The 26,358-nt window shown below is 40.8% G+C and overlaps 2 protein-coding genes across 8 annotated transcripts in view; both read left to right on the forward strand.

The window, feature by feature from the left end:
• Window positions 1–15,102, forward strand: part of LOC117453793 (teneurin-3) — a 146,594-nt gene extending 131,492 nt beyond the window's left edge. For all 7 annotated transcript variants that reach the window (XM_034092766.1, XM_034092768.1, XM_034092769.1 and 4 more), the window contains 8 exons: window positions 363–517; window positions 3,744–4,621; window positions 5,632–5,807; window positions 6,861–7,096; window positions 7,786–8,082; window positions 10,315–11,926; window positions 12,411–12,541; window positions 13,113–15,102. In XM_034092766.1, the coding sequence (XP_033948657.1) occupies window positions 363–517; window positions 3,744–4,621; window positions 5,632–5,807; window positions 6,861–7,096; window positions 7,786–8,082; window positions 10,315–11,926; window positions 12,411–12,541; window positions 13,113–13,865 (4,238 nt within the window). In that variant the 3' untranslated portion in view covers window positions 13,866–15,102. The remainder of the gene's footprint in view (window positions 1–362; window positions 518–3,743; window positions 4,622–5,631; window positions 5,808–6,860; window positions 7,097–7,785; window positions 8,083–10,314; window positions 11,927–12,410; window positions 12,542–13,112) is intronic.
• Window positions 15,103–19,989: 4,887 nt separating this feature from the next.
• On the forward strand, window positions 19,990–26,340 carry tdo2a (tryptophan 2,3-dioxygenase a). Its single transcript, XM_034093618.2, has 12 exons — window positions 19,990–20,095; window positions 20,225–20,330; window positions 20,438–20,528; window positions 20,892–20,962; window positions 21,725–21,852; window positions 21,967–22,153; window positions 23,336–23,443; window positions 23,538–23,649; window positions 23,846–23,903; window positions 24,202–24,281; window positions 24,630–24,720; window positions 25,018–26,340. Exons 1-12 carry the CDS (start codon window positions 20,061–20,063, stop codon window positions 25,169–25,171), a joined length of 1,221 nt encoding a protein of 406 aa, XP_033949509.1. The 5' UTR covers window positions 19,990–20,060; the 3' UTR covers window positions 25,172–26,340.
• The last annotated feature ends 18 nt before the right edge of the window (window positions 26,341–26,358 follow it).

Raw genomic sequence — 26,358 nt, forward strand, 5'->3', positions numbered from 1 at the left:
AAAAATCGCCCGAACGCACCACTCATTGACACCCCCACTTCCCGAGGTCCTTCTTTAGAGAGGAGGGTTACAAGACGCGGCAAGTGCATATATATACCGTATGAATACAGCCTTTCCCACTTCTGCCTGAGAAATTATTTAATACTCGAAAAGCAGCCAGTGAATTATTGATGGATGTGCTTTTTGCAGTGACCTGAATAATGGGAAGGCAAGCTAAACACATGTATCCATCGTGTACCGTCCACTGAGTCATGCAAGCAGAGATGTCGCAGATCTACCATGTTTTCCTGTTATCACATATTGTGTGTTCCTCCTTCCTTCCTCCTTTCTCCTTCCTCCCTCCTCTAACCTGATGTCAACAGGCATCGCTGTGGGCAAGAACGGCCTGATATATTTTGTGGATGGCACCACGATCAGAAAGGTGGATCAGAACGGCATCATCTCCACTTTCCTCGGCTCAAACGACCTGACATCGGCTCGACCTCTGACCTGTGACAACAGCATGGATATCAATCAGGTGACTTAGACACACATGTGGCAGACAGATGCGCATTGCGCCTCACGCAGAACATGTCACAGCGCCACCCTGAGCCCCCACCTCTCCGATAACACTCTTTTAGTTTGCTCACCCATGACTCATCATTCATATGCAGTGTTATATAACGGAATATATATATTACCTCTGCAGTATAACTAACCTTTTCATGAACGCTAATATTTGTAGGCTTCTGGTTTTTTATGAAAGACATGCAGGGGATTTTCTTTTTTACCGATCCGTCTATATTATTATTAGAGTTTATACACAACCAGGTAGAAGAGGGATCTTGCATGCCGCTCTCTCCGTCTCATACCTTCTGCAATTACATTTGAAATTGCAAAAACTGCTTTCTTTGCGGGAATTTAAATCACTGCTGCAGTATTCACTCTCTTCTGGCTGCTACTTGGAAGAATATTACAATCTGGATGTTTTAAGTGTAATTCATTTACTGTTTGACAGCATAATGTCATTATTTCTTATTTATAGAGATGTTTCGATGGTTAGATTGCCTTCAGGTTGATTTTTAAAGTGCCTCTTCAGATTGTTATCTTTTAAATGATGCTTATTGGCAATTTTATTTATGGTTTTGTAATCCAATTTCTGTTACATTCTGATCCAGTGAGATACATTCTGTTATCTACGTAACGATGTTAGCTTGTGACTTTGTTATTGCTGCCTCTCTTGGTCAGTACACTTAACAAAAAAGAAAGAAAATTGAAATCTTAAAGTGGAATTCTTTGTTGAATAAACGATAACTATGAGAGATCTTATCCAGAGAACCATGCAGTGCCATTAGTGGATTAAGGTCACATGGACATTACAAGGTGCTTTTCGCTCTGGAGGAAAATGTGTGCAAGGAGGGACATGTGATTCATGCAGGAAGTGGAGACATGAAATGTTTATTGAGAAGACGAGTTCTCTGGTCACGGCAGATGATATGGAGGGAAGAATAATTACTCATTTTGGGGGCCTTGTTTTGATGTGGCTGGGGCTGAATTAGTGTTCCACTAGACATTCTCAAGAGTGAGGACACTTACACCATACATGATAATGAAGCAGCAATTGGTAGCGAGCACGCGGCACATAAAACCTTTTCTACAGGCGGCCGGCTTTGTCCCACAGAATTGACTGACTGCCTGCGAATGAGGGGACATAAAAGCCGAGCCCTGGCCTTACACAAAAGGCCAATAGCCTTGCACTTATTCCGAAGAAGTGCACCTTCCTGCTCCCTTAAACATTAATATCTCCCTTCATTTAATTTTTGATTGATTTTCTGACGTAAGATGAATAATGATGGAATATAAAAACCAAAAAAGGCTTTTATCATATTCAGATTGAAGTGTTCACAGCATTTTCTATTTCCTGCTTCTGCAGAAAGTCAACGTGTACTGGCTGTTGACAAATAAATTGTCGGCGGATTTCGTTCTCCCCCCTCTTACATCTGTGAGCCAGACATAACAGTGTTTTTTGGTTTGTTTTGTAACTAACTAATTTACATTGTAATTAGATTTCTGATGATCAGCATACAAAACGAAAAAGAAAGTATTTAACTACAAACAAAACACTTGTGATTGGGGAGGACTGTAACAGTGAAAACCAAATGACCCGATAGCAGATAGCAGATGTCTTATTCAGAGGATATATAATAATAGAAATGCATATAGATGTTCGGAGAAAAAGTAATTATTTTTCACAGCATAGAATTAATTTTTTATGTAAACAGACGATAAAGCAATCGGTTTGTGCATGTGCATGTGTGGGTGCACAAAGTGGGGAGAACATAAGAGAACATGAAGACAAAGGATTACGCTTGTCTCTTTTAGCTAATTAACCAAGTCATTTGGTGAGCGCCTATAAAGACATGGTTTTGGCGAGGCCGTGTGATCCTCAGGCGTCTCAGGCAGAGAATTGGCTCGGTGCAGTTTGACTGGTGGCAGCCTTAGAGGCAGTGTGTTTAACTATTAATCACCCTGCGGATAGGCGCAACTCAGGAGCGTTTGACAGCTTTAATGACAGTTCTGTATTTAAAGGCCAGGCCAGTCGTTTGTGTTGCTACACATAAGCTTTTCATTCACTGACACATTTATGACAAGCACATTGTAATAGTTGGCCAGGGTTAAAGCTTTGGATTGTTATTTTTTCAAGATGTGGTCAAGATTGTATCACTTCATTTTTATTTAATTTGATATACATAATTGATCACTTAATGGGGTGCTCCCTATCCAGGCTGCAGCGTCACTTAGTATGCACGCTCAGGGTTATGTTGGCAGCTAACCGTAGCCACACAGGGCATAACCCCCCTGGGATGTCACATAGTTTTACATCCCGGTTACAGCATGATAACAAGTGAAATGTTTAGAAGGGAGAAAGGCATAATGGAAAATTATCTTAACAGTCACTGTTGCCAGAATTATCCTCTAAAGTCATGTATCAGCAGCGCTGGCACAAGAAGATAAGCGCTAATCTCTTACCCTAAAGGTAAAAGATATATTATGAATATTTTCCTTCAGGCCAATTGAAATCATACATATGTGTAAGAATAACCGGTATTGTTTAAAGAGACACGACTCTGACAAATAAAGTGTAACATTTCATTCCTGCACCATCCAAATGTCCAAGTTAAATTAAGAATATTTTACATATTTTATATGACTGTGGAGGAGAGGAGGACAGGCTGTATCCATCATGGATAACCACCCATCCTCTCCACCTGCTGCTGGACAGTCAACGGAGCCCCTTCTCCAACAGACTGCTGCAGCTCCACTGTCACAAGGACCCATACAGGAACACATTCCTGCCCACTGCAATAACTCCGTACAATAAATCACCTCTGGCTGGAAGAGAACTCTCTGCTCCATAGTTTCTCTTGTACTAAAACCTCGCTGTACATTTGACACATATATCATCTGTTCAATATTTAATATTAACATTCCATACGTCACATCTTGCGTCACATCTTGCGTACTTATATCAGTCTATATTTATGACTATAATTCAGATGTATTCATGCCCTTCTGAAATCGAAAATTGATTAGATTGTTAAATCCTCATTATACTTTTTTGAAACTGCTGATCTTCAGTCAATCCCACCATGACCATTGAGAAAGTGCTATGTTGTTTATGTGCATGTAAATAACTATTGATTCGGAAAGGGACTAAACTGGATATTTATTTTAATGAAAGATAATGACTTTGGACATTTCAGGTGATTCTGGAGTGGCCCACAGACCTTGCTGTCAGCCCCATGGACAACTCTCTGTACATCCTGGACAACAACATCGTGCTGCGCATCACGGAGAACGGCCAAGTGAGCATCGCAGCTGGCCGACCCCTCCACTGCCCGCTGGCCGGCATGGAGCGCGGCGTGGCCGGTGGTCAAAGGGCGCAGTTAACCCCCATCGAATCTGCTGTTGCCATCGCCATATCTTACCATGGAGCCATCTACATAGCGGAGACGGATGAGAGGAAGATGAGCAGGATCCGAAAGGTTTCTGTGGATGGCGAGATAACGCATTTGGCCGGATCCCTCTCTGACTGCGATTGCAAGAACGATGCCAACTGTGACTGTTACCAGACAGGGGACGGCTATGCCAAAGATGCGAGGCTTAATGCCCCATCTTCTTTAGTGGCAGCTCCAGATGGAACGCTCTACGTGGCAGACCTGGGCAACATCCGCATCCGGGCCATCACTAAAAACGGGCCAACCCCCAGTGCCAATACATTTGAGGTGGCTTCCCCTGATGCTCAGGAGCTGTATGTGTTTGACAGTAACGGCACCCACCAGCACACTGCTAGCCTGCTCACGGGTGACTTGAAATTCACGTTCAGCTACAGCACAGAGAACGATATCACAGCTGTGACGGACAGCAGTGGAAACACTCTGAGGATCCGCAGAGATCCGAACCGCACACCGGTTCGTATCGTCGCCCCTGATAACCAGGTGATCTGGCTAACCATGGGCACTAATGGTGGACTGAAAACACTCACAGCACAGGGCCAGGAGCTGGTGCTGCTCACCTACCATGGTAACAACGGCCTGCTGGCCACAAAGACATCAGAGATTGGATGGACGACTTTCTACGAGTAAGTTCAACGGAGATTGGCAAGAACATTGTTAGGAAATCTTAACACCATTTGCTAAAGTCACGCAGATTTAGATTGTAATACATTCAGGCTTTCTGCATCTGGGACCTGCACATTAAAACACCCCCCCACTGCGCATGCTAATACAGCTTATGTAAAACAACACTCTGCAATCTGGAAGACAATATTGTGTTTAGAAAATAAAAAAAGTAGTCCCTGCTCGTGGGTGACAGGGCAGTATTAACAGCAGTTTATTAAACCTTTGTTTGGACTTGTCACCCACTAATTAACTTCGACTGTAATATTTAAGTTATTTTTCTAATTTAAAACTAAAACTTCCATTCATCAGGTACAAAGACAAAGCGTTGTGTATAATTTGTAAAGAGACTTATCTGCAAACTGCTTCATAATTAATACCTAGTTATAAATATGTCTCAGAAATAGCCTTATCAGACTATAACAAGTAATCATCCAAACGTATGTGTATATAAATAATGTTGCAACAACAATAGGTTGAAAAAGTAAAAGTAACATTTACCGAAATGGCTAGTTCATGATTATATCTTGTTATAATAATCCACCTGGGCTCTCGTAAAGGTCATAAAGACGCAGTATATGTTGGTAAAATGGCCTCTCAGTGATTCTTCTCCCTCGTGTAATATGCTGTCATGTCACATTATGCCGTGAATAATATCCCCACTCTCGCTAAAAAAGCAGAGCGCTCAGGAGACATTAAAATGACACATCAATCATCTGAAATAATTGAAATCATTGTGCAAGTGTTTTTTTAAATATAAAACGGACGGCTGGCGAGACGGGTCACTCTCACACATCAAATATTTGTATTGTGCCTTCGGTTGATACAGACAGCCCTTCTCTTGTGAAATTGGGTTTTTAAAAAGAAAATAAATATGACAGTCGATCGTCTTACTCAAAGAGCTAATAATTGAAAACCCTGAGAGCCATCACATATCAACGCTTTGTCACTTTCCTTTCTTTTTATCAAAAAGCTATGACAGTGAAGGACGGCTAATGAATGTGACGTTCCCCACTGGGATGGTGAACAACTTGTACACGGACATATTCAGCGCTCTGACGGTGGACATCGAGAGCTCCATGACAGACGAGGAAATCAGCATCACCACCAACACCTCCACCATCCGTGCCTTCTACACTCTGGCTCAGGGTAAGGGCGCGGCACTTCTTCCAGGCTCAGGCGGCTATTTTTCATTGTTTCAGGAGTCGCCGGGGCAATGTTGAGGAAGCTTAAGTCGTGTATCACTACAGCTCACAGGGTCTGACAGACGACAGTGTAAATGATTACTCTCTCAGTGTGTGGGTTTGACACGGAGACACAGCAACCTTGTTTCTAAATTGTTTCTGCTCCCTGCCGGACCCAGATGGTCAAGTTACTTCAGCCCTTCATTCATGTTTGTTCTTTTATCTGAACATTAAAATCAAATCAGATGTTATTTATATTGCACAATATCACTACTTACACTTTTGTCTCAGGAGGCCTTTACAATGGGCACAGCATTCATCCTTAGACCCTCGCAGCGTTCACGGAAAAACTCCCAGAAAAGACAAATGAATTGGGAGAACGATGGAGACACCTGGGGAGAGCAACAGAGGAGCGATCTCTCTCCTAGGATGGACACATGTTGTGTGTATTAATAAAATAAAACAATAGTCAAATAGAGAAAGACATTCTGGATGATACAAAATGAACATGTGAACATAAAAGAAAATGCATGCAGTTTTTTTGCTGACTGTGGGTTTTCTTCGGAAGGGTTTCCTTGTACGATGTGAGGGTCTAAGGACAGAGGGTCTAAGGACAGAGGGTCTAAGGACAGAGGGTCTAAGGACAGAGAGTCTAAGGACACAGGGTGTCGTATTGTCATACTGATGTTCTGTACACACTGTGAAGACCACTGAGACAAATGTAACATTTGTGAAATTGGGCTATATAAATAAACATTGATTGATTGATTGATTGTTTTTCAAAAATGTTCCAGGTATTGCTAAAAAAGAATGGAAGTCAGGCAGGAGCACGGCAACAGCGTCAGCCACAAGACATGATCAGACATAGGAAACATTTCTGAAATACAATACTAAGAATGTAAAGCATGATTGACTACAGCCCATAGTTACATGAGACAGTCAATAACATCCGTTCGGCTGTGTACAGTAATTGCTCATTCCTCTGTTCTAAGTTGCCCTTTTTGTTTCCCATCAATAGACCAATGTAGAAGCAGCTATCAAGTGGGCTTTGACAACTCGCTGAGGATTACTTATGCCAATGGGATGGACACCCACTACCAGACAGAGCCCCACATCCTGGCCGGCGCTGCCAACCCCACCGTAGCCAGGCGCAACATGAGCCTGCCAGGGGAGAGTGGGCAGAACTTGGTGGAGTGGCGCTTCCGCAAAGAACAAGCCAGAGGCAAAGTTATCGTGTTTGGACGCAAGCTTAGAGTATGTTTGATTGATTTATTTCACTCTCTTGGGCACATGCACATTACAAACAGGCCCTGAATACAAGAAGTGGTGCTTTCCCATGGCTTAGCTTACCTCCAGTGATTATGGCAGTGACACTGTTAGATATAAAGAGGAGTTGCATAAACATTAGATCACACATGGGTATTTTATGGGTTCTTATTTTAACTATTTCAAATCGATCAATTATTTCTGCCATTAAGATGTATTGCTCATAATATGTAGTTCCTTATTTAGAGGGTTATCAATATTCTTGTACTGAAAATAAGTCTCTTATTCCCCCTTCTGAGAGTCTGACACTCAGATTTATGAACACTACTTCTTGAACTTTACTTGGGTGGTTACTTTGCCTCTGAGTAATTTTGCCACTAAATGTAGAAGGTAGTGATTTAAGTGCACCTGAATAATCACCAGTGTCTCTCTTAAATGAGCCTTCGGAGGGAAGTGTTAATCTCTGAGACAACTCTAGTGAAATGATGGGAATAGGATTTAAAGAGCCGTCCAGACCGAAAGCAGTGTTATAAAAGTATTTCAGAGGATGAATGCACGTTCATTGTATCCCTTTATGTCTCTGTAGTCTTATCTGTAAGTCAAATGTTATGATTATTAATGGTAGTCGTTTTTCTGCGCACCAACTAACACGCTGGCAAATCAAATCCATCCCGCAGGTGAACGGGCGGAACATTCTTTCTGTCGATTACGATCGCACCCTGAGGACGGAGAAGATTTACGACGACCACAGGAAGTTCCTCTTAAAGATTATATACGACACATCAGGTCACCCGGTGCTGTGGGTGCCCAGCAGTAAGCTACTGCCGGTTAATGTCAGCCGCACCAGCAGTGGGCAAATCAGCGCCCTGCAAAGAGGTCCCACCACGGAGAGACTGGAGTATGATAGCCAGGGCCGCCTGATATCCAGGGTGTTCGCTGATGGGAAAATATGGAGTTACACCTACCTGGAGCAGGTGAGAAAACAACATGACCAGAGGAGGCAATATGTAAGATATACTGTGCAGCAGGCTAGTCATCATCGCTACAGGGTGAATACAAACCCTGATGTGTCGCAGAGGTCACCCTGAAGAGGCCTATTTTGCAATAATCACCAGCTCCATGAACATAATTCGGCTTCTCACAGAGGCACTTAGCATACATAGTAATAATTCTGCACTAACTGCACATTTATGAGCATCATTTATAAGCTTTAGATGTAAAAATGTTCACGGGGATTGCATCCCTTTGCTATACCTCAACCTCTACACAGTACGCGAGGTATAGTTTGTCAGAGGAAGCCAAGGAAATGAGGCTCCACATGGTCGGAACAGCAGGGCAGATTACCTCTCTGCACTAATAACATATTTCTTGTGTGGTGGGTTGCACTGAGTGGCGGTATCCTCTGGCAGCAGGCAATAGTTTACAGTACATGTGTAATAGATGAGTGTACTCTTTAAATGAGCAAAGCTGGAGACAGACTTTAAGACTAAGTTGTATACAGGTGCGATGGATTGTCTATCTTGTCCTGTTAGTGATAGCATGGTGTCCTGGTTCTTACTGCACAATTAGCTTTGTGCTAACACTGGTACAATAAATCAAAGGGTTGCATTTATGTTGTCATGTTGTTCTTTCCCTTGCAATTACAATTCATTGAACTCAAATTGAATGGCAAAAACAGAGTGGACATTTAATACCTAGTTATTGCCTCCATCTTTTTCAAATCTTAGAGAAGTGGAACAACAATTATATGACATCCTGCAAGGGGATACTTTTCATTTTCAAATGTATGTCCTCCTTTCTGACTGTCACATCAAAACTCAGGAAATATTTGGGCAAATAGTTGCTTTTTTTGCTCTGTATTTTTAGGTTTCAGGTCTGCACTAAGCATTACAGTATTCTTTGGGAAGTATAGGATGCTTCTCTGCTAAATAACAGAGACACACTGAGGCTAAATTATTTACACAGTGAGTATATAATAGCACACATACTGTACAGGACAAAAAACAAAATGTACACATTTTTCAATACATCACACTTTCTCTCCCACTAAAATGTCCTTATTCACTATCCTTGTTTACTATCCTTGTTTACTATCCTTGTTTTAAGCGTTCTATTTGGTATGGTTGCACTGGTACGGTATGCACAGCTACAAAAACATGCAGAGATTTCCTGAGCCGCTCCTGTTTGCTTCCCTTCGTTGCGTGACCTGCAGAGCCCATGTCAACACTCTGACATAAGGAACACAGAGAGCTCAGGGAGCACAGGGAACCTCTGTCACATCGGATGACTGGGCATGGCGTTTCAACAGAAAACGTGGCAACGCTTTAGATGGAAGATCACACTGCACACTGCATATACTGTTCATTAAAATAGTCTGTGTGGGTATGTTACATTGCTCATGTCACATACATGTTCATCATCATTAACATTTTACAATATCTTAGAAAACAAACCATCTTGTACAGCAGCATCCGTAGTAAATGTATTTGACGGAAAATGTAACATAATGTTAGTACTTGTGACTAAAGGATTCAACAGATTAGAAAATGGAGAGCACAAAAAGAAATATAACATAAGAAAAAGCAGAAAACCCACTAGGCTTGTTTAAAACCTCCACCTAAATAATGTGGGTATTGTCCACAGTGACCATTGCATGTATAAAAAATATGTGTAATGTGTATTTGTAAAGTGCTTTGAGCATCTGGAAAAGCGCTATAATAAATGTAAGGAATTATTATTATTATTAATGTTCCCTGTTTTATAGAAAACACAGGTCAATATACACAAATTAATATAAATTCAACATTCATGTTTAAGTATTCAAACATATAAAAAACCAGCAATAAAATAGCAAATGTAAACAAAAAGAAAAGTGTTGAAAGTGTATGAAAAATCAGTTAAATAAATGATATTTTAGGCTTTTTTTTAAGCATTGAATAAATGCACAGTATTTCATAATGTGTGAAAAGCCATTCCATCTTTTTGAAACCCTTAATCAGATGGGAACTTGACTTCTGCGACCTCTGTGAATTGGTACTTGCTGTCTCTAAGAGTTAACACTACCTAGTGCATTTTTCATATACTCAGTTTCTCCTATTCACAAACAGGATATGTCTGCACTTGTCTGAGGGATTAATAATATATTATTTATAGATATTATGCAACCCAAGATAACACCAGCTATTTTGTATCTCTTTCCCCTTTAGTCCATGGTTCTCCTGCTCCACAGTCAGCGGCAGTACATATTTGATTTTGACTCTCTGGACCGGCTTTCTGCTGTCACCATGCCGAGCGTAGCGCGCTACACCATGCAGACCATCCGTTCAGTGGGCTACTACAGGAACCTTTATCACCCCCCGGAGAGCAATGCCTCAGTGGCTGTGGACTACAGCGAAGACGGCCTTCTAATGAGGATAGCTCACCTCGGCACAGGCCGCAGGATCCTGTACAGATACAGGAGGCAGAACAAACTGTCAGAGATCCTGTACGACAGCACCAGGGTCAGCTTCACCTACGATGAAACGGCAGGAGTGCTGAAGACCGTCAACCTGCAGAACGAGGGATTCATCTGCTCCATCCGTTATCGACAAGTGGGTCCGCTGGTGGACCGGCAGATTTTCCGCTTCAGTGAGGATGGCATGGTCAATGCCCGCTTCGACTACACCTACGACAGCAGCCTGCGAGTCACAAGCGTGCAAGGTGTCATCAACGAAACGCCATTACCCATCGATCTGTACCAGTTTGATGACATCTCGGGGAAAGTTGAGCAGTTTGGGAAGTTCGGGGTGATTTACTACGATATAAATCAGATCATATCCACTGCAGTCATGACCTACACCAAGCACTTCGATGCACATGGTCGCATCAAGGAGATCCAGTACGAGATATTCCGCTCCCTCATGTACTGGATCACTTTCCAGTATGACGATGTTGGGCGAGTCATCAAGCGAGAGATCAAGATCGGCCCCTTCGCCAACACCACCAAGTACAGCTATGAGTATGATGTTGACGGCCAGCTGCAGACCGTGTACCTGAACGAGAAAGTGATGTGGCGCTACACGTACGACCTTAATGGGAATCTGCATCTGCTGAACGCAGGAAACAGTGCCAGGCTTCTTCCTCTGCGCTACGACTTGAGAGACCGAATCACCCGCCTGGGAGATATCCAGTACAGAATGGATGAAGACGGTTTCCTCCGTCAGAGAGGGGCAGAGATCTTTGAGTACAACTCCAAAGGACTCTTGGTGCGGGTCTACAGTAAGAGCAGCAGCTGGACCATTCAGTACCGCTATGATGGACTGGGGCGCCGAGTGTCCACCAAGTCAAGCCTAGGCCAACACCTGCAGTACTTCTATGCAGACCTGAGTTACCCAGCCAGGATTACGCATGTGTACAACCACTCCAGCTCAGAGATCACGTCGCTCTACTACGACCTTCAAGGCCACCTGTTTGCTATGGAGATCAGCAGCGGGGAGGAGTTCTACATCGCCTGTGATAACACCGGCACTCCTCTGGCTGTCTTCACCAGCAACGGCCTCCTGGTCAAACAGCTGCAGTACACGGCGTACGGTGAGGTCTACTTTGACTCAAACCCAGAGTTCCAGCTTGTGCTCGGGTTTCACGGAGGTCTGTACGAACCCCTGACCAAACTGCTGCACTTCGGGGAGCAGGATTACGACATCATGTCTGGCAGATGGACCCTTCCGGATATCTCTACTTTGCAAAAGATGAGCAAAGAACCTGCTCCTTTTAATCTCTACATGTTTAGAAATAACAACCCAATCAGCAAAGTCCATGAACTGAGAGAGTATGTTGCAGGTAAGATATATACTTTGGTGATCAATATTAGGGCTTCGAATAATGATTATTTTTTTCTATTAATGTTTTATCAAATAAAAAAACATAACTTATTCAATCGTGTATATATTCACCTGATCATTGGCCCGGATATATTGTATAATAAGTATAGTAAGTTGTAGCTGTTTTAATGATCAGTTTCCAATAAAGGGGTGTACTTATATACATGTTTTACTACCTTATTTTATTTTGTAGTAATAAGTCTTTATAACGTCAGGTACTTAAAGCACAAACGTATTATGTATACAAACACCTAGTCATAGTCTTTGCTCATCAATACATTGTGTTAAAACCTACAGTTATACAATGTGTTTCCTTAATACAGTATATGCATTTTTTGAAAGTAAAAAATATATATACATTTTTTCTGGTAAACATTTAAGGTTTGGTACAAAGGTAACATGTTACTGAATGAAGTATGCTTTATTTTTTATATTTTGCACAGATGTGAACAGCTGGCTTGTCACCTTTGGCTTTCATCTTCACAACACCATCCCCGGGTTTCCGGTCCCGAAGTTTGACCTCAGTATGCCATCGTATGAACTGATGAAGAGTCAGCGCTGGGATGATCTGCCGGTGGGTACAATGATTATCTCTCAGGCATTTTGAACATGCGATAAGTGACTGCTGTATTCCTCCAGCCAACAGAAAACATGCCTGTCAGTATAGTGTAGGTAGGGGATTAGAACCAAACAAACATTTTTATATTGTTTATTTCTCGAGTCAGTATTTTGAAACTGCCATCTCCTAATTGGATTGCTATGTATTTCATGGAATATCAATTTTAATTGGGCTGTATTTGCATAATAATACGCATAATAAGCAAAAATGTTGTTGTTTTACTTTCCATTTAGACACTGTCTAACTTCCTATGTCATATGATGGTGTTATTACCGTTTAAACAATCTTTTGAAGTTATGTATGCCAGGCCTGTCTGGTTTATGGCCTTAACATAAAAAAAGTGTTGCTGTGAAATTGTCATGGGGGATTTATCTACTTTTGGCTTGAGAACACAGCTTGAAAAGACCATTATCTTAGACAGGGATGACACACTCTCTCAAGCAGAGCAGTGGCTGGTTTTAAATGGCCGGGAGAGTCTGGTTATGCCATGTTCAGGCGTTAACGTTTCACTGCACTTTTCCTACAGTCTATCTCTGGGGTCCAGCAGGAAGTTACCAGACAAGCGCACTCTCTCTTGTCATTCGAGCGGCTGCCAGAGGTCCATCTCACTCGAGGTCGCAGAGGTGAAAAGTCTTGGCTGTGGTTCTCGGCGGCAATGTCTCCCATCGGAAGAGCCGTTATGTTCGCCATCTACAAGGGCAGCGTTCACACTCACACGCTCAATGTGGCCGGTGAGGACTGCATCAAGGTTGCAACAATCCTCAACAACGCTTTCTACTTGGAAGAACTCCACTTCACCATAGAAGGACGAGACACACATTACTTTGTCAAGCCTGGCCTTCCAGATGCCGACCTTGCTTCGTTGCACCTCACTAGTGGACATAAGACTCTGGAGAACGGTGTCAATGTCACTGTGTCCCAGTCCACCACAGTCATGGATAGCCGGACTCGGCGTTTCGCAGATGTGGAGATTCAGGCCGGTGCTCTAGGTCTTCACATCCGCTATGGATCCACGGTGGACGAGGAGAAAGTGCGGGTGGTTGAGTTCGCCCGCCATCGCGCCCTCGCAGGTGCGTGGGCGAGGGAGCAGCAGCGGGTGAGGGATGGAGAGGAAGGGGTCCGCCCCTGGACAGAGGGGGAGAAGAGGCAGCTTCTGAGTAGTGGAAAGGTTCTGGGGTTCGACGGGTACTATGTGCTCTCCATTGAGCAGTACCCAGAATTAGCAGACAGTGCTAATAACATCCACTTTCTTCGGCAAAGTGAAATCGGGAAGAGGTAACAACAAGAGGGGCATTTTCTGCCAAAGAGACTCAGTTTTGGTAGAGACTTTCAAGCGGACAAATTAAAACAACTGTAATCAAAGGTTGCTTCTACAGTATGTATCCTGAGTGTCGTGTGTTTTTGAAAAGAAAATAAGAAATACAAAAAAGTACAAGTGGTCAAAAGCAATGCTGTGCATTGTGACCTAGGGACTACAGAGTAAATGTATAACTACACCAAGCCTTACAATGGCAATTACAGGTCAGTTCCTCTGTTGCACAAGCCTTTCGGACTCTGGACTCTGATGCAGAGGAATAGCGGTGTCTTTGACGAAACAGTGATCTAATTTAGGTGTTTTTTCTTTTCTTTTCATCAAGAAAAAAGTCTGGCTCAACAGAGAATGTTAAAAGATCAAACAAAATGTTTACATTATGCATATCTGCACTTCTCTAGAAGTACAGGGCTCGAGAGTTCACACTCGTGGAGCAAGCAGTATCCTTGAGCAAATGCTTGTTTTTAAATTCAGAGACTTCTGACGTTAGAAATATCCTCACCAAACAACCACTATGTATACCAGATTTAGCACTGTAAACATCAAAATGTCTTATTCTCTGAGATGCTTTAAAAAAAAAAAGGGAAAAAAAGAAACTGTTTCAATGTTTAAATACCCAATATTCATTTTGGGGAAAAAGGGACAGTCTAGGTATGCTGAAGTCTGTTGGGGAGCATAGGCACAGATGTGTCTTGGATAGCACAGGGACACCATGTTTTGTAAATTATGCAAGAGTTTTATGGGCGTTTTTTTTAAGAAACTGTATTAATGTCTGTATTAGTCATATTAACAGTAATTTATGTTGTGTTTAAACATGACAAATAAAGTCCAGCTGATTTTATTTTCCTTTTAATTTATCAGACAAGCATTTTTATTTTTATTTTCTAATGTGGCTATGTGGGGCTTTTTCACAATGCTCTGTTTAAGTAATTAACAGAAACCTGTGCATGTAGTGACAAGTATTTACAAGTGGTGATGTATCTATAACATGCCGTCAACTATTATTTCCACTAAATTGAATGTTTGTTGGGCATACTGCCTTTTGACCTGGCTGCCTGTCCAATGAATATTTCATCAACACAAATATTTCATGAACCCATTTCACATCAACAAGGTTACAGTGGATCCAAATATAGATCACATCCATGTCCTCGGTAGGTATACTTTTTTTGAATGTTAAATGCACTCATGGATTAAAATGATAGTGGGGTTCTTCTTGGTGTGTTGTTTTTTCAAGAGGTGAGAAAATGTGTTTGGGTTATTCAGACACTAATGTGGATAATGATGGTTCCTAATGGTATCCATGGCGTCTGTATTCTTAAAAATATCATAATTACATAATTAGGAAAAAGACATCATCTCAGCTGCAAAGCCAAAGAAGACCAATGCAGAGTAGTTTGAAGGCGGCTGCTTGAAGCTGTTCTAAGCTGAAGTGTGTCAATTAGAGAGATTTAAAGTATAACTAACCCAAAGTGCACAGTCACCTTGAACAAGCTACTCAGTCGACATCAAACCCATGTGTTTGAAAGTTTGATACCTTCATTTTGAAAAGAAAAAAAATAGGGTTGTGTTCCGTTTTTTCCCACGCTCCCTGAATTCATCAAAGCTCAGCGGAGTTCTGACGCTGAAATGTATCATTCTGAAAAACAACTTCACATGAAAGCCATTTCTTTTTCATGGTAGACTTCAAGCAGTATTTTCAAACCAAACGGTTGCAGAATATTCGTTGCTCAAAGCTTGTTTTATGCTGTTTTTGACCTCCTCCCTACTTTTCAAGCACCCTCACCTTCCTTATGTAGTTCCTCCAACATGACATTGTTTTCTGACATATCGAGCTCAACAAAACGTCATCTTTTTGAGTGTTGCTCAGCTCAAAATACATGCAATACATGCCTTCAAAGTGCTCATGAGAGTCCTTCAGCAGATGACAGTTATTGTTACGTCGCACAAAAAATACAATGTACTTATGAACCCAATTTGTTTTTATACATCCATACAAACCCTACCGAAAACCTATATGATAACGGACTCAGCTCGGCCAAGTATAAAGCATTCAAATCCTTCTCTTGAAAGTGCTCTGATGCTCCCTAGTGGTGCACAGGGCATAGTTCAGAGTCATCCAGTCCCCCAGCTCACTAGCACATGTGCATATCATACAGCAGTGCACTTATAATAACAGCAGCAACCACTATACTCCCAGAGAGTTTAGAAAATATGACTGCTTTGAGCTTCAACTTTAATTAAACCTTTTTAATTCTAGTGATGAGCACGCCAGATGTTACAGAGAGAAAAAGCACTCCAGGATACTCTAGGTTAATTTAAGGTGACATCAAATAGAATACATAAAACACTCTTATTAAAATGATCCGCAGTGCTGCTGCAGTGTCACACTGTGACCACAGTCGGCAACAGTGCAGCATATCAGTGCGCAGTGCAACTAGACCGACTTCAAAGCCTTATATAAAAGAGATGGCTCGACTTTGCAAGAACATCAAAGACCCGAAAGCATCACGCAATAGATCAGAGCCGGATACAACGAGGAATGTTTCATGATTCATTTTCTGAGCGTAACACAAAGGTAGCCATATGGAATCACATTGCTAAACACGAGATGCTTTCTATATGTTCCTTATGGGATCCATGATCAAACCCTACAGGTAGATTATGTACAGTAATGTGCACACGTTTGACCTCAAGAAACTACATTTGTACTCATGTTCTGAATTGTCCAAGAGCTACATCACTCAAAGTAAATGATGATCATGTGACGTGCGGCTGAAAGCTACAGTGATTCCAAGTGACGTTGGATTTACAGTGTTAACGCAGCAATCATTGATATTAGAAATGTGCATTCATCCAAATGCATTAGATAATTATGAGCGCATTAAATAGTCAGCAGGTTGAGCCCTTTTAATGAGCTTCTTGCGAATCAAACAACAGCTGATTGCATCTCCAAGGGCATTCATTTCCACAAGCACACACGGTGATGGCGTTGATTATTGCTAATACTCACCTTCAGCTGACAACCTATGGTCTTTCTCTCACAGGGAGGGTGGAGGTACATTTCGGTTTATAACTCGTTTCATCTTAAATCAGAAAGCGTTTCTTTGGAAGGATTTCTTATACAGTGGGAATTTAATCGTGGGAGAGCTACCAAGGTTAATCTATTACAAGAGGAGCACACTATTTCATTAGACTAACATTACATAATACTGTGCATTGGAAAGGTCTTTCATACAACGACAAAACAAACAAGAAAATCTGCTTTTCATTCCACTCGGTATCGGAAGCATAACATAATTATATGAAAGGCTAGGTGATTCATTGAGCTGTGACGCATGCCCTTGTAGCTATTTCTTTCAATTCAAACTGTTTTACAAATTGAATGGACCTGCAGCGAGGGGAAATAAATCAATTTGTATAATAAACTGAAACACAAGGACAGACTTGGAACCACATGCGTCAGAAAGTCTTTTTTTGTCATGATCACATACTCATCATTTTATGATCTGGTTTATTCTTGGCTCTTACATCATTTCTGATCTTGATATTTCCTAAACTGTCATGAGATGATTGTAAGATAACAAAAGGCTGTTTTGATATGGCATTTATTTGTCAGCATGAGACAGAGCAACACCACTTATGTTGCCACTCACTTTGACATCGAGTAATTATAGCCTTAATTTGCTGCGAGTAAACAAATATGGTAATATTATAATATTTCTCCATGATAGTGTTGGTGGTAACTTTCCATAATATAATGATTAGTCTACATTAGAATGACTTCAGAGAAAACAACATCTCTGGCTAATTGCCTTGTTATCTTTTCAATTAATTTCAAATGTGTCTTTAAGGTCATTGAACATGGCATCGAGAACGCCGCTAAAATGATCATTAAACTGTATAGGTTATGTTATTTTTTGAAATGATCAAAATAGCAAGGTAATTAAAGTATGTATTCTCTGTAAATATATTGTAAAACGACAAATAATAAGATTGCGTACACTTTTTGCTTTGATTATATCTGATATCTGGGGATTGTAATTGATTATAAGAATCATTATTATCTCAACATCTAATTATCCTATGATGATTGCCAGAACATTGGGTTGGTAAAAGTCATTATAATTACTCAAAAGTGGTGAATTAAACTATGTTATTTCCTCTGTGCTAATTATTGCTTAAAGGACGGCTGGAATTTCAACATAGAGAATAAAATCTTACAATTGTCCTAATATATTTGCCCGATTTTTAATACAATCTAGTGAAAATACATTGGTTATGTTCATAAGTTAAGCTCTTAAAATGTGTCATTGAAGTATAACAGTCTAAATTAAATGGATATGTAGAATGGCACGCTGACATTTGACAAACACAAAAGCAGAGTTCAAGGACATTGAGAAATAACGAGGGAAACAGTTTAACTTTCATTGGGCATTTCACATGGCAGAAGCAAAAACAGGCCATATCTCTGCCGTCTTTTAATCAGTGACTCACTCAGACACGGAGATAATGCGTAACGACACGTGCAGCCTATCAGTGAGACGGACGGGACAGTTAAAGCTCGGAAGATTTACAATGACAGTCTCATCTCGTCTCAAGCCTCTCATCCTCTGTACCCCCTTCTCTCACTTTACATCCCATTCATCCCCGGCTAAATAGGAAGGAGAACAAAGCTTTAGCTGCTTTCTTGCTCAGTACGCTGCCTTATATTGCCTTGCTTGTTCCATGTCCCAATTCAGAAATAGCAGCTTGTTATCATCCCTCTGATCTTCTGAGGACACTTGCACAGGCTGCTGGGACTTTACTTGAGAAGTCTACAAAGAGTGTGGGTGAAAAACAAGGGCGCTAATGATCTTGGACTTGGAGAGAATTCGAGAGTGTGAAGTGAGGATTCTGATACTCACATTGATGAAAACTGGGTTAAGTGTTGCGGTGTGGTTTGGGTGGTAAGGGGACACACGTCTGTAATTATTGTTCACTGATCTTACTGTGATAGAAAACAAATTTAGTGCACGAGACACCAAATAATAACATTTGTAGCCCACAACAAGCTCTGGAGGGTGAGATATCTCGCTCTCAAATGTATCTGATTTGTCCCATTTAAAGGAACACAAACATGAGCTCTGTGTACTTTCTTTAACATTATGTTCTGTCCATACACGCTCTTAAGGTCCTCAGAACACCACATTTCCAATCGTGCCTACTGAGGTTAATAAAAAATTAACCGAAATGGAAATATTTACCAATGAGGTGAATGACCCGCAGACTGGTATCAATGATTTAGTAACACACGTCAACAAAGTATTGCGTAGACCTACTTGATGACCCAGTGTTTATGATTGTATTGGTGGCTAAAGAATGTCAAAGGAAGAGTTATTGGTTAAAAACGCAAATATAGTCAACTTAAATTTCAATAATTTAATCAAATAAGTCCGCATATTTCAGTATCAATTCAGGAAGTGTTATTAGTATTAGTCGTGGCTAAGATACCTTACTTAAAATAGATTTCCCTCCACTTGGGGACCGAACCGCAGTACTTGGGCTGCCAGCTCTACCAACTGAGCTTCACAACGACCTCTTTTTAAAAATACATGTATTGTGTAGAAACTTTCATGACAAAACAAAGAAAGTGCACTTCAGGATAACCAGCAGGAACATCAAATATGTGATGCCACGTATCAGAGCTCCACTAATCTCAGGTCGACGCTTGCATAACCAAGTTCACTATTTGTTAGAGGCAAAACAATCCGATGTAAACAGCAATCCTGGAAAGTAAACATTGGAGATACCTTGTGACCGAGACATCAACGTCCACAAAGAAGCTTCCGGAATACCCTAATTCATCTGTGAGTATTAAAGGTTTTCAGCAAAGACTCTTGGTAATATTTGTTGTATTTACTATCTGCTATTTTTCAGTTTACTGTGCGAAAAAGGTCTGTTCTTTTTTTAACAAGTATCTCAAAGTCCAGAAGGTGTTTCTGGTTCAATGGAAACAGCAGTTTCATGGGGCAAACAGAGGCGGGCCGGATGATCAATCTATCCTCACGAGTGATTGGATGAGCTGAGGCTTTATAAATCTGGACTGCATTGACAATAATTTTAGAAACTATTAGTCAAGGAAGAAGAACACGTCTTTGCAGCAACTGATTTGGACAAGTCATGAGTGGATGTCCGTACTTTGAGAAGAGGCATTTGTACGTTGTAACTATCATCGCTACTAAAATAGGGCTCGAAAGGATTTCTTATCGATAAAATACAACAATTCTTTACTAATCCTGCAGATGGGAAAACAAGTAACGAGCGCTTTTCTCTTCGCACTGCAGGTTATTCAAAAACAAGCCTCCAACAGCGGAGGGAGAAGAGGATGCCTCTCAGGCTGGGGTTAACAAGGCCAGTAAAGGAGGAATCATCTACGGAGAGTACCTGCAGGTAGGAAACATTACCTATTGTACGCCGCAGTCTTTGTCTTTTTCTTTTAAAAGATAATTACCGGAATTGGATTTGTTTTACGTTAAATGTTTATTTTCCACTCTCAGCTCGACAAAATAGTCTCGGCCCAGGTGTTGCAGAGTGAGTTGAAGGGTAATAAGATCCATGATGAGCACCTCTTCATTGTCACCCATCAAGGTAAAACAAGAACTTTTTTCTACTGTCTCACATAAAGAAAATAGTTGCCTTTAATCTTGTATTTAGCCTTTTTTGGTGAGGATAATTTCATGTATTTACAATGCGGTTTTAAATTAGTATTCTGGACTGTTTTAATAGAGTAAAAATAAAGAATACAATATTTAAATCTTATAATGTTTATAATGAGAGAAAATGCCTACTAAATACATTTGGATGTATTTGAAGAAGCAGTTTGTGTGTATAAGGTTGAATCTTTTCTTAATTGAATGTGTGTTGTGTAATTCTCCGCTTACTTGTCTGTTTACCTTGCTATTTTATTTTTAAAATGTTTATGATGCTTAACACTTTTGTCTTTTATTCCAGCCTATGAACTGTGGTTCAAACAGATTTTGTGGGAGCTGGATTCAGTGCGACACATCTTCATCACTGGATGTGTAAGTCACATTTATTTCTAAAATAATTTGACAAATGTAATGTGGGTGGGTTCTTGTTTATAGAAAAATAGGTAAATTAGCATGAGTCAAAAACATGTTGTACTTAACTCAGATATTTGATATTTTAGCTGTCACTGTTGAAGCATGCTCAAAAGTGCTTGCTCAAAATGTGAAATCATGAAGTAGAACAATCAATCTCTCAGGGGAGAAAACGGTGTCAGTCAGATCTCCTCTGAAGTCACATTAAATAGGAACCATTTTGTTTTAGTCAGTCAATCTGGTTTTGTTAAATCAGGGTAAAAAAAGGATTGTTGTGCATCACCCAGGCAACCCGGTATCAGGCAAGACGTGAACATGTGACGATTTACCATGCTGGGAGACGTGAAGATGTCACGATTTCAAACGTGACAGTCACACGGTATTGTTAACCCATGTTAACCAGTGGAGAAATAACCGGAAATACCAACCAAATGCTACTCCGACGTAATGATTTATTTTGTAATAGTCACACTCGATTACGCCGATTTTCTTGTTGCCCCAGCTGGTCGACACCTCTTAGCAGAAACAAAGGCTATATTCATGTATTAAATCGATGTTAATCGTCACATGTTCACGTCTTGCCGTGATACCGGGTTGCACCCAGGCTGATGTCCTAGATTACAATTAGAGCAACCGTTTTTGACATTTTTCTCTGGAGGAGACACATCTTATTGATTTTTTTCCTGTCATGATATGTGCTTCAACATGTCCCCAATGCTGCAGGTCAGAGATGAACGCAACATGCTCAAAGTCAACACTCGCATCCACAGGATTGTGATGATATTCAAACTGTTGGTCGACCAGTTTTCAGTTTTGGAGACAATGACAGCTTTGGACTTCTTTGACTTCAGGTAAGCTTAGCTTCTGTGCCTTTTCTACTTAAGCTCTTAAACATGTATACGATGAACTACTTCATGATACACTCTGTGTTGTTTGCTTATGTGTGCATGTGCTTCTGTCCCCAGGGAATACCTGGCTCCAGCCTCTGGATTCCAAAGCCTCCAGTTTCGGATCTTGGAAAACAAAATCGGGGTCCCGGACAACCTGAGGGTCCCATACAACAGACGCCATTACAGGGACAGCTTCAAGGGTCATGATAGTGAGATGCTGCTCGCCACTGAACAGGAGCCAACACTCCTAAAACTGGTGGAGGTACGTCTCACAACCACACAACACTAACGATGTGACGTTCGCGAACCATCCGATTATTTTGAACGGCTCGTTGGTACGAACGAAGGGAACCGAGTCGTACTTGATATCATTGATTCACTGCCTGCCATAATTCCACTCGCCTTTACGGGAACCTGCTTTCCTGAATGCACATGGGCTGTAGATGATGATGGCGTAACGCATGCTGCTTGAGTTATGTTCGGCTGCCGAAGAGATGTATGAAGTTATACACTTTCTGTGAGTAAAAGAAGATTTCTGGCAATACAGTCAATCATTATCCTGGTGATTATTTTGCAGATGAACGTATTTCAGTCAGACAACTCACATGTTTCTTTAACATGTTTATTAGAAGCAGCATATAGTTGAGTTTGGCGACTATAGGCTTGGGCATCATCACTCCATAGATATACATAGCACGATGAGTGATGATTAAATAACTAACCCCCAAGCCTACAGGTGGACGCTGGGGTGGTGGGACAGGCGAGCAGCAGCGACGTGGAAGTAGCTTCAGCAATAGCAGCAGCAAGCAATGCATAGAGAGAGATCTGGCAGGTTAAATAGAGCGGCAAATTAAGGAGAACTCTGATTGGTTGGTTGCAGAGTGGCAAGGGGCGTTATGTATGAATGCAGAATAAGTGCTCGAGTTGACTGCCTGAACTAGCTCGTAGGCTTCGCCCCATTAACCCCGCGCCCTTAAAAAGAAATGACTCTTTTGAACGGCTCTCGGAAAGGAACGGAGCCATAAGATGTAATTCCCATCACTACAAAACACCTGTTCGGTCAGAGTAGTCAAGAGTTATATCAGAATACAAATCTAAATACTTCATTAGTCCCAGGAAAAAATGGGTTATGCGACAGACAATACAAATCTTTAAGTTAAAGTATGTCCAAAATAAATGAATACATATAATATAATTAAAATATTGATACACATGTGAAGTTAAAGTAAAACACAATGTGCATATTGTGCTAAAATATAAGATTACAATTTCAAAAATTAGGTGGTATTTTAGTATAAATAAGATATGAATGCTGAATTGCATAGTTTAAAAGGGTTTGGCATTATTTAAACTGAACTACATTTTGTTCTGTAACACTGCATGAGCCAATGTGCTAAAGACCAGGATATAGGATAGTGATAACCACCTTGGCTGTTCTTATCAGGAGTGGCTGGAGAGAACTCCTGGCTTGGAGGTGGATGGATTCAATTTCTGGGAGAAGTTTGAAATCAATATATTTGATGGGCTGAACAAGGAGAAGGAACAAATCGAGGTAAGGGATGATTCCAGTTTGCAGGACAAACTCTCTTTGCTCCACTGGTAATTCAAAGATGACCGACAGGGACTGTATCTTTATTTTTTTGAAGGCAATGGAAGATTCTGAGGACAAGGAGGAAATGATGCTTGAGCTGATCAAACAGAAGGAGCTGTTCACTTCTCTGTTTGATGAAAAGCGACACGACCATCTGCTTAGCAAAGGTGAGTACTTGTGACTTCATTGATGAAGTTATATTAATAACGTCATGTTTTTTGTCACTGCTTTACAAATCTGTGTATAGTTATTTAAACTTGTATGAATGCTATATTGTTTTGTGTGACGTTTATAAGGTTCTATCTCACAAAACTGCATACAGACATTTGCTAAAAAAAGTATCTTTTTTAATTTGCTGACAAGGTGAGAGGCGGCTGTCTTACAAGGCTCTCCAAGGTGCCCTAATGATCTACTTTTACAGGTATTTGTTTTTTTACAGCATTCCTTCACCTTTTATTAGGTAGTGAAGCAATTCCACACGATTCTTAGGAATCAGGAAATCTTAGAAATGTTCACAAGAGTTAACAGTGTGGTCGTAATGAATGGAAAACTGTTTGGTAAAATAAGTGAACTGCATTAAGGGTAGTGAGCAGGTCATAATCACTCGTTTGACTTCTTCTCCAGAAACATTGTATGCCACTTGTGTCTGTAAAAGGTATTCTCCATACTGTAAATAAAATTGAGCAAACAGTAAAATCTTCTGCTTTTCTTTCTCTCAGGGAAGAGCCGAGGTTCCAGGTTCCTTTCCAGCTGCTCACATCCCTCATGGATATTGACACCCTCATGACAAAATGGAGATGTAAGTTACTGTTGCATCCTTGTCAGCACAAACTCACAGTGTGAACGAAAACAGTACAAATGTGAATGAAAAACAAGCAGACACCACCTAGAAATAAACAATGTGGTCAAATATTGCCCTCGGGCAGAGCTTGAATAAGAGGAGGTTTACAGAGCAGTGTTAGGTCAGGGCCTCAGAGGCAGATATATCAAATCATCCTCTCCTCCTGCTTATCAGCCCCACATTTCCCAAGAAATACATTTTTCCCAGCTGTCTCACTTATGTCGAAACAATTTGCAGCGGAAATGAAACATGCAGACCCGAAATATCGCTCATATCACAGCGGGTATTTCTGTCTTTTGTTTACAGACAATCATGTTTGCATGGTGCATCGCATGATTGGCAGCAAAGCCGGCACAGGGGGCTCGTCTGGATACCACTACCTCAGATCCACTGTCAGGTATGCTATTACACTTTCTCCTACAGATTGAACACTTTCACACTTTAGAGTTCATTTAGATAAGGACAGGATACTGCTACTATGTGCTTATCTTAATTAACCTGTCAGACGGCCACTTCTTCCTGACATGCACAAACTACACTTAAAGTTAATTTCATAGCAGCAAGTTCCCTATCCATTCAATGTTGGCAGCGATTTAATTTAGCGTTTGTCCTTCACAAAGTACAATTTGTAACAGATGCACAGTTATATTGTGAGTACATGAGTTTCATATTGAGTACTTTTTCCCCCCTTCAGTGACCGCTACAAAGTGTTTGTGGATCTGTTCAATCTGGCAACGTTCCTGGTGCCTCGCCACTGGGTGCCCAAGCTAAATCCCAACATCCACAAGTTCCTCTACATGGCCGAATACTGCGACAGCTCCTACTGCAGCAGTGAAGACTCAGACTAAGAGGCGCCGCAGCCTTTTTTCACTCTAACTGGCTTTCAAACAGTAGATCCCAGCTGGAACATTTTAGTGACAGGTGGACAGGGGGCCGTCAAAGCATGCAAAGAGACACACAATTTGATGTACCTCATGTTTTCACCCAAAAACATGTGCTGTTTTTGTTCGAAACACGCACAATTAACAAAAATACATGGCATTTTTGGAGCATCTTAAATTGCATTTGTTAAGGTAAACATGGCACATAGAGGGATCATGTCAGATGGTTGACAATCTAAACCACCATAATGTCCATTAGGGAGAAACATTTGATGAGTTGTATGTTTACTATCGAGGAAGTAATGAGATTGGGACCTGTAAATACGGAAAATAACTAAATGTGTTCATTTGAATGGTCAAACACGTGAGAAATGTGTGCCACTAAAAGCCCACCAAGTGTGCTTTGTTAACAGAGAACAGAACGGCAGATTTCTAGTTCATTAGTTAAATCAAGCCGAGACTTGTGACGCAGTGTCTGACCCTGAATAATTAAAATGGCCAAATGAGACTATTTTAGTCTAATCTCTAATCTTGACTGGTGACACAGTACAGCAGATGGCTCCTTGATAAAATGTGCTTAGATGTTTTTTTTCAATACAATTATGTAAATCCATTGTGACTGACCTGAAAGCAAATGGATCGGTGAGAGCAGTGATCAAACCCCTGGTTCAACAAACACATTATGTTTCCTGAAGGTGTCAGACGGGAAGCCAATTCAGACTACTAGGATGTTTTAGGGCAGATACAATCAATATAAAGCTGTGTGCAAAATGTCAATATCACCACCTATAAGAACATTTGCAGAGCATAAATAATGAACTGTAGAATGTGTACATAATGTTAATAGTGTAGTTGTGCAATAATGTGTTTTGTATAGTATGCTATTTCATTAATTTAATTGCGTATTTATGCAGGGCTTGATCTCTGAATACATCGACTGTTAGCCACATCACCGTGTAAAACATGTATCTACCTTATGTATGAAGATACATTTTTGTATTCTTATTATTATAGTTGTGCAGTGTTTTTGTGTTTATTGTGCATGTATGATTACAAATGTATCAGCATAAAGTGATTTATTTTGTTTAAGAAATGTAACGTGGTGATATATTAATAAAAAACATTATTTAAAGTGACACAGAATGATTGTATTT

This window comes from Pseudochaenichthys georgianus, chromosome 10, assembly GCF_902827115.2.
Source record: "Pseudochaenichthys georgianus chromosome 10, fPseGeo1.2, whole genome shotgun sequence".
NCBI lineage: Eukaryota > Metazoa > Chordata > Actinopteri > Perciformes > Channichthyidae > Pseudochaenichthys > Pseudochaenichthys georgianus.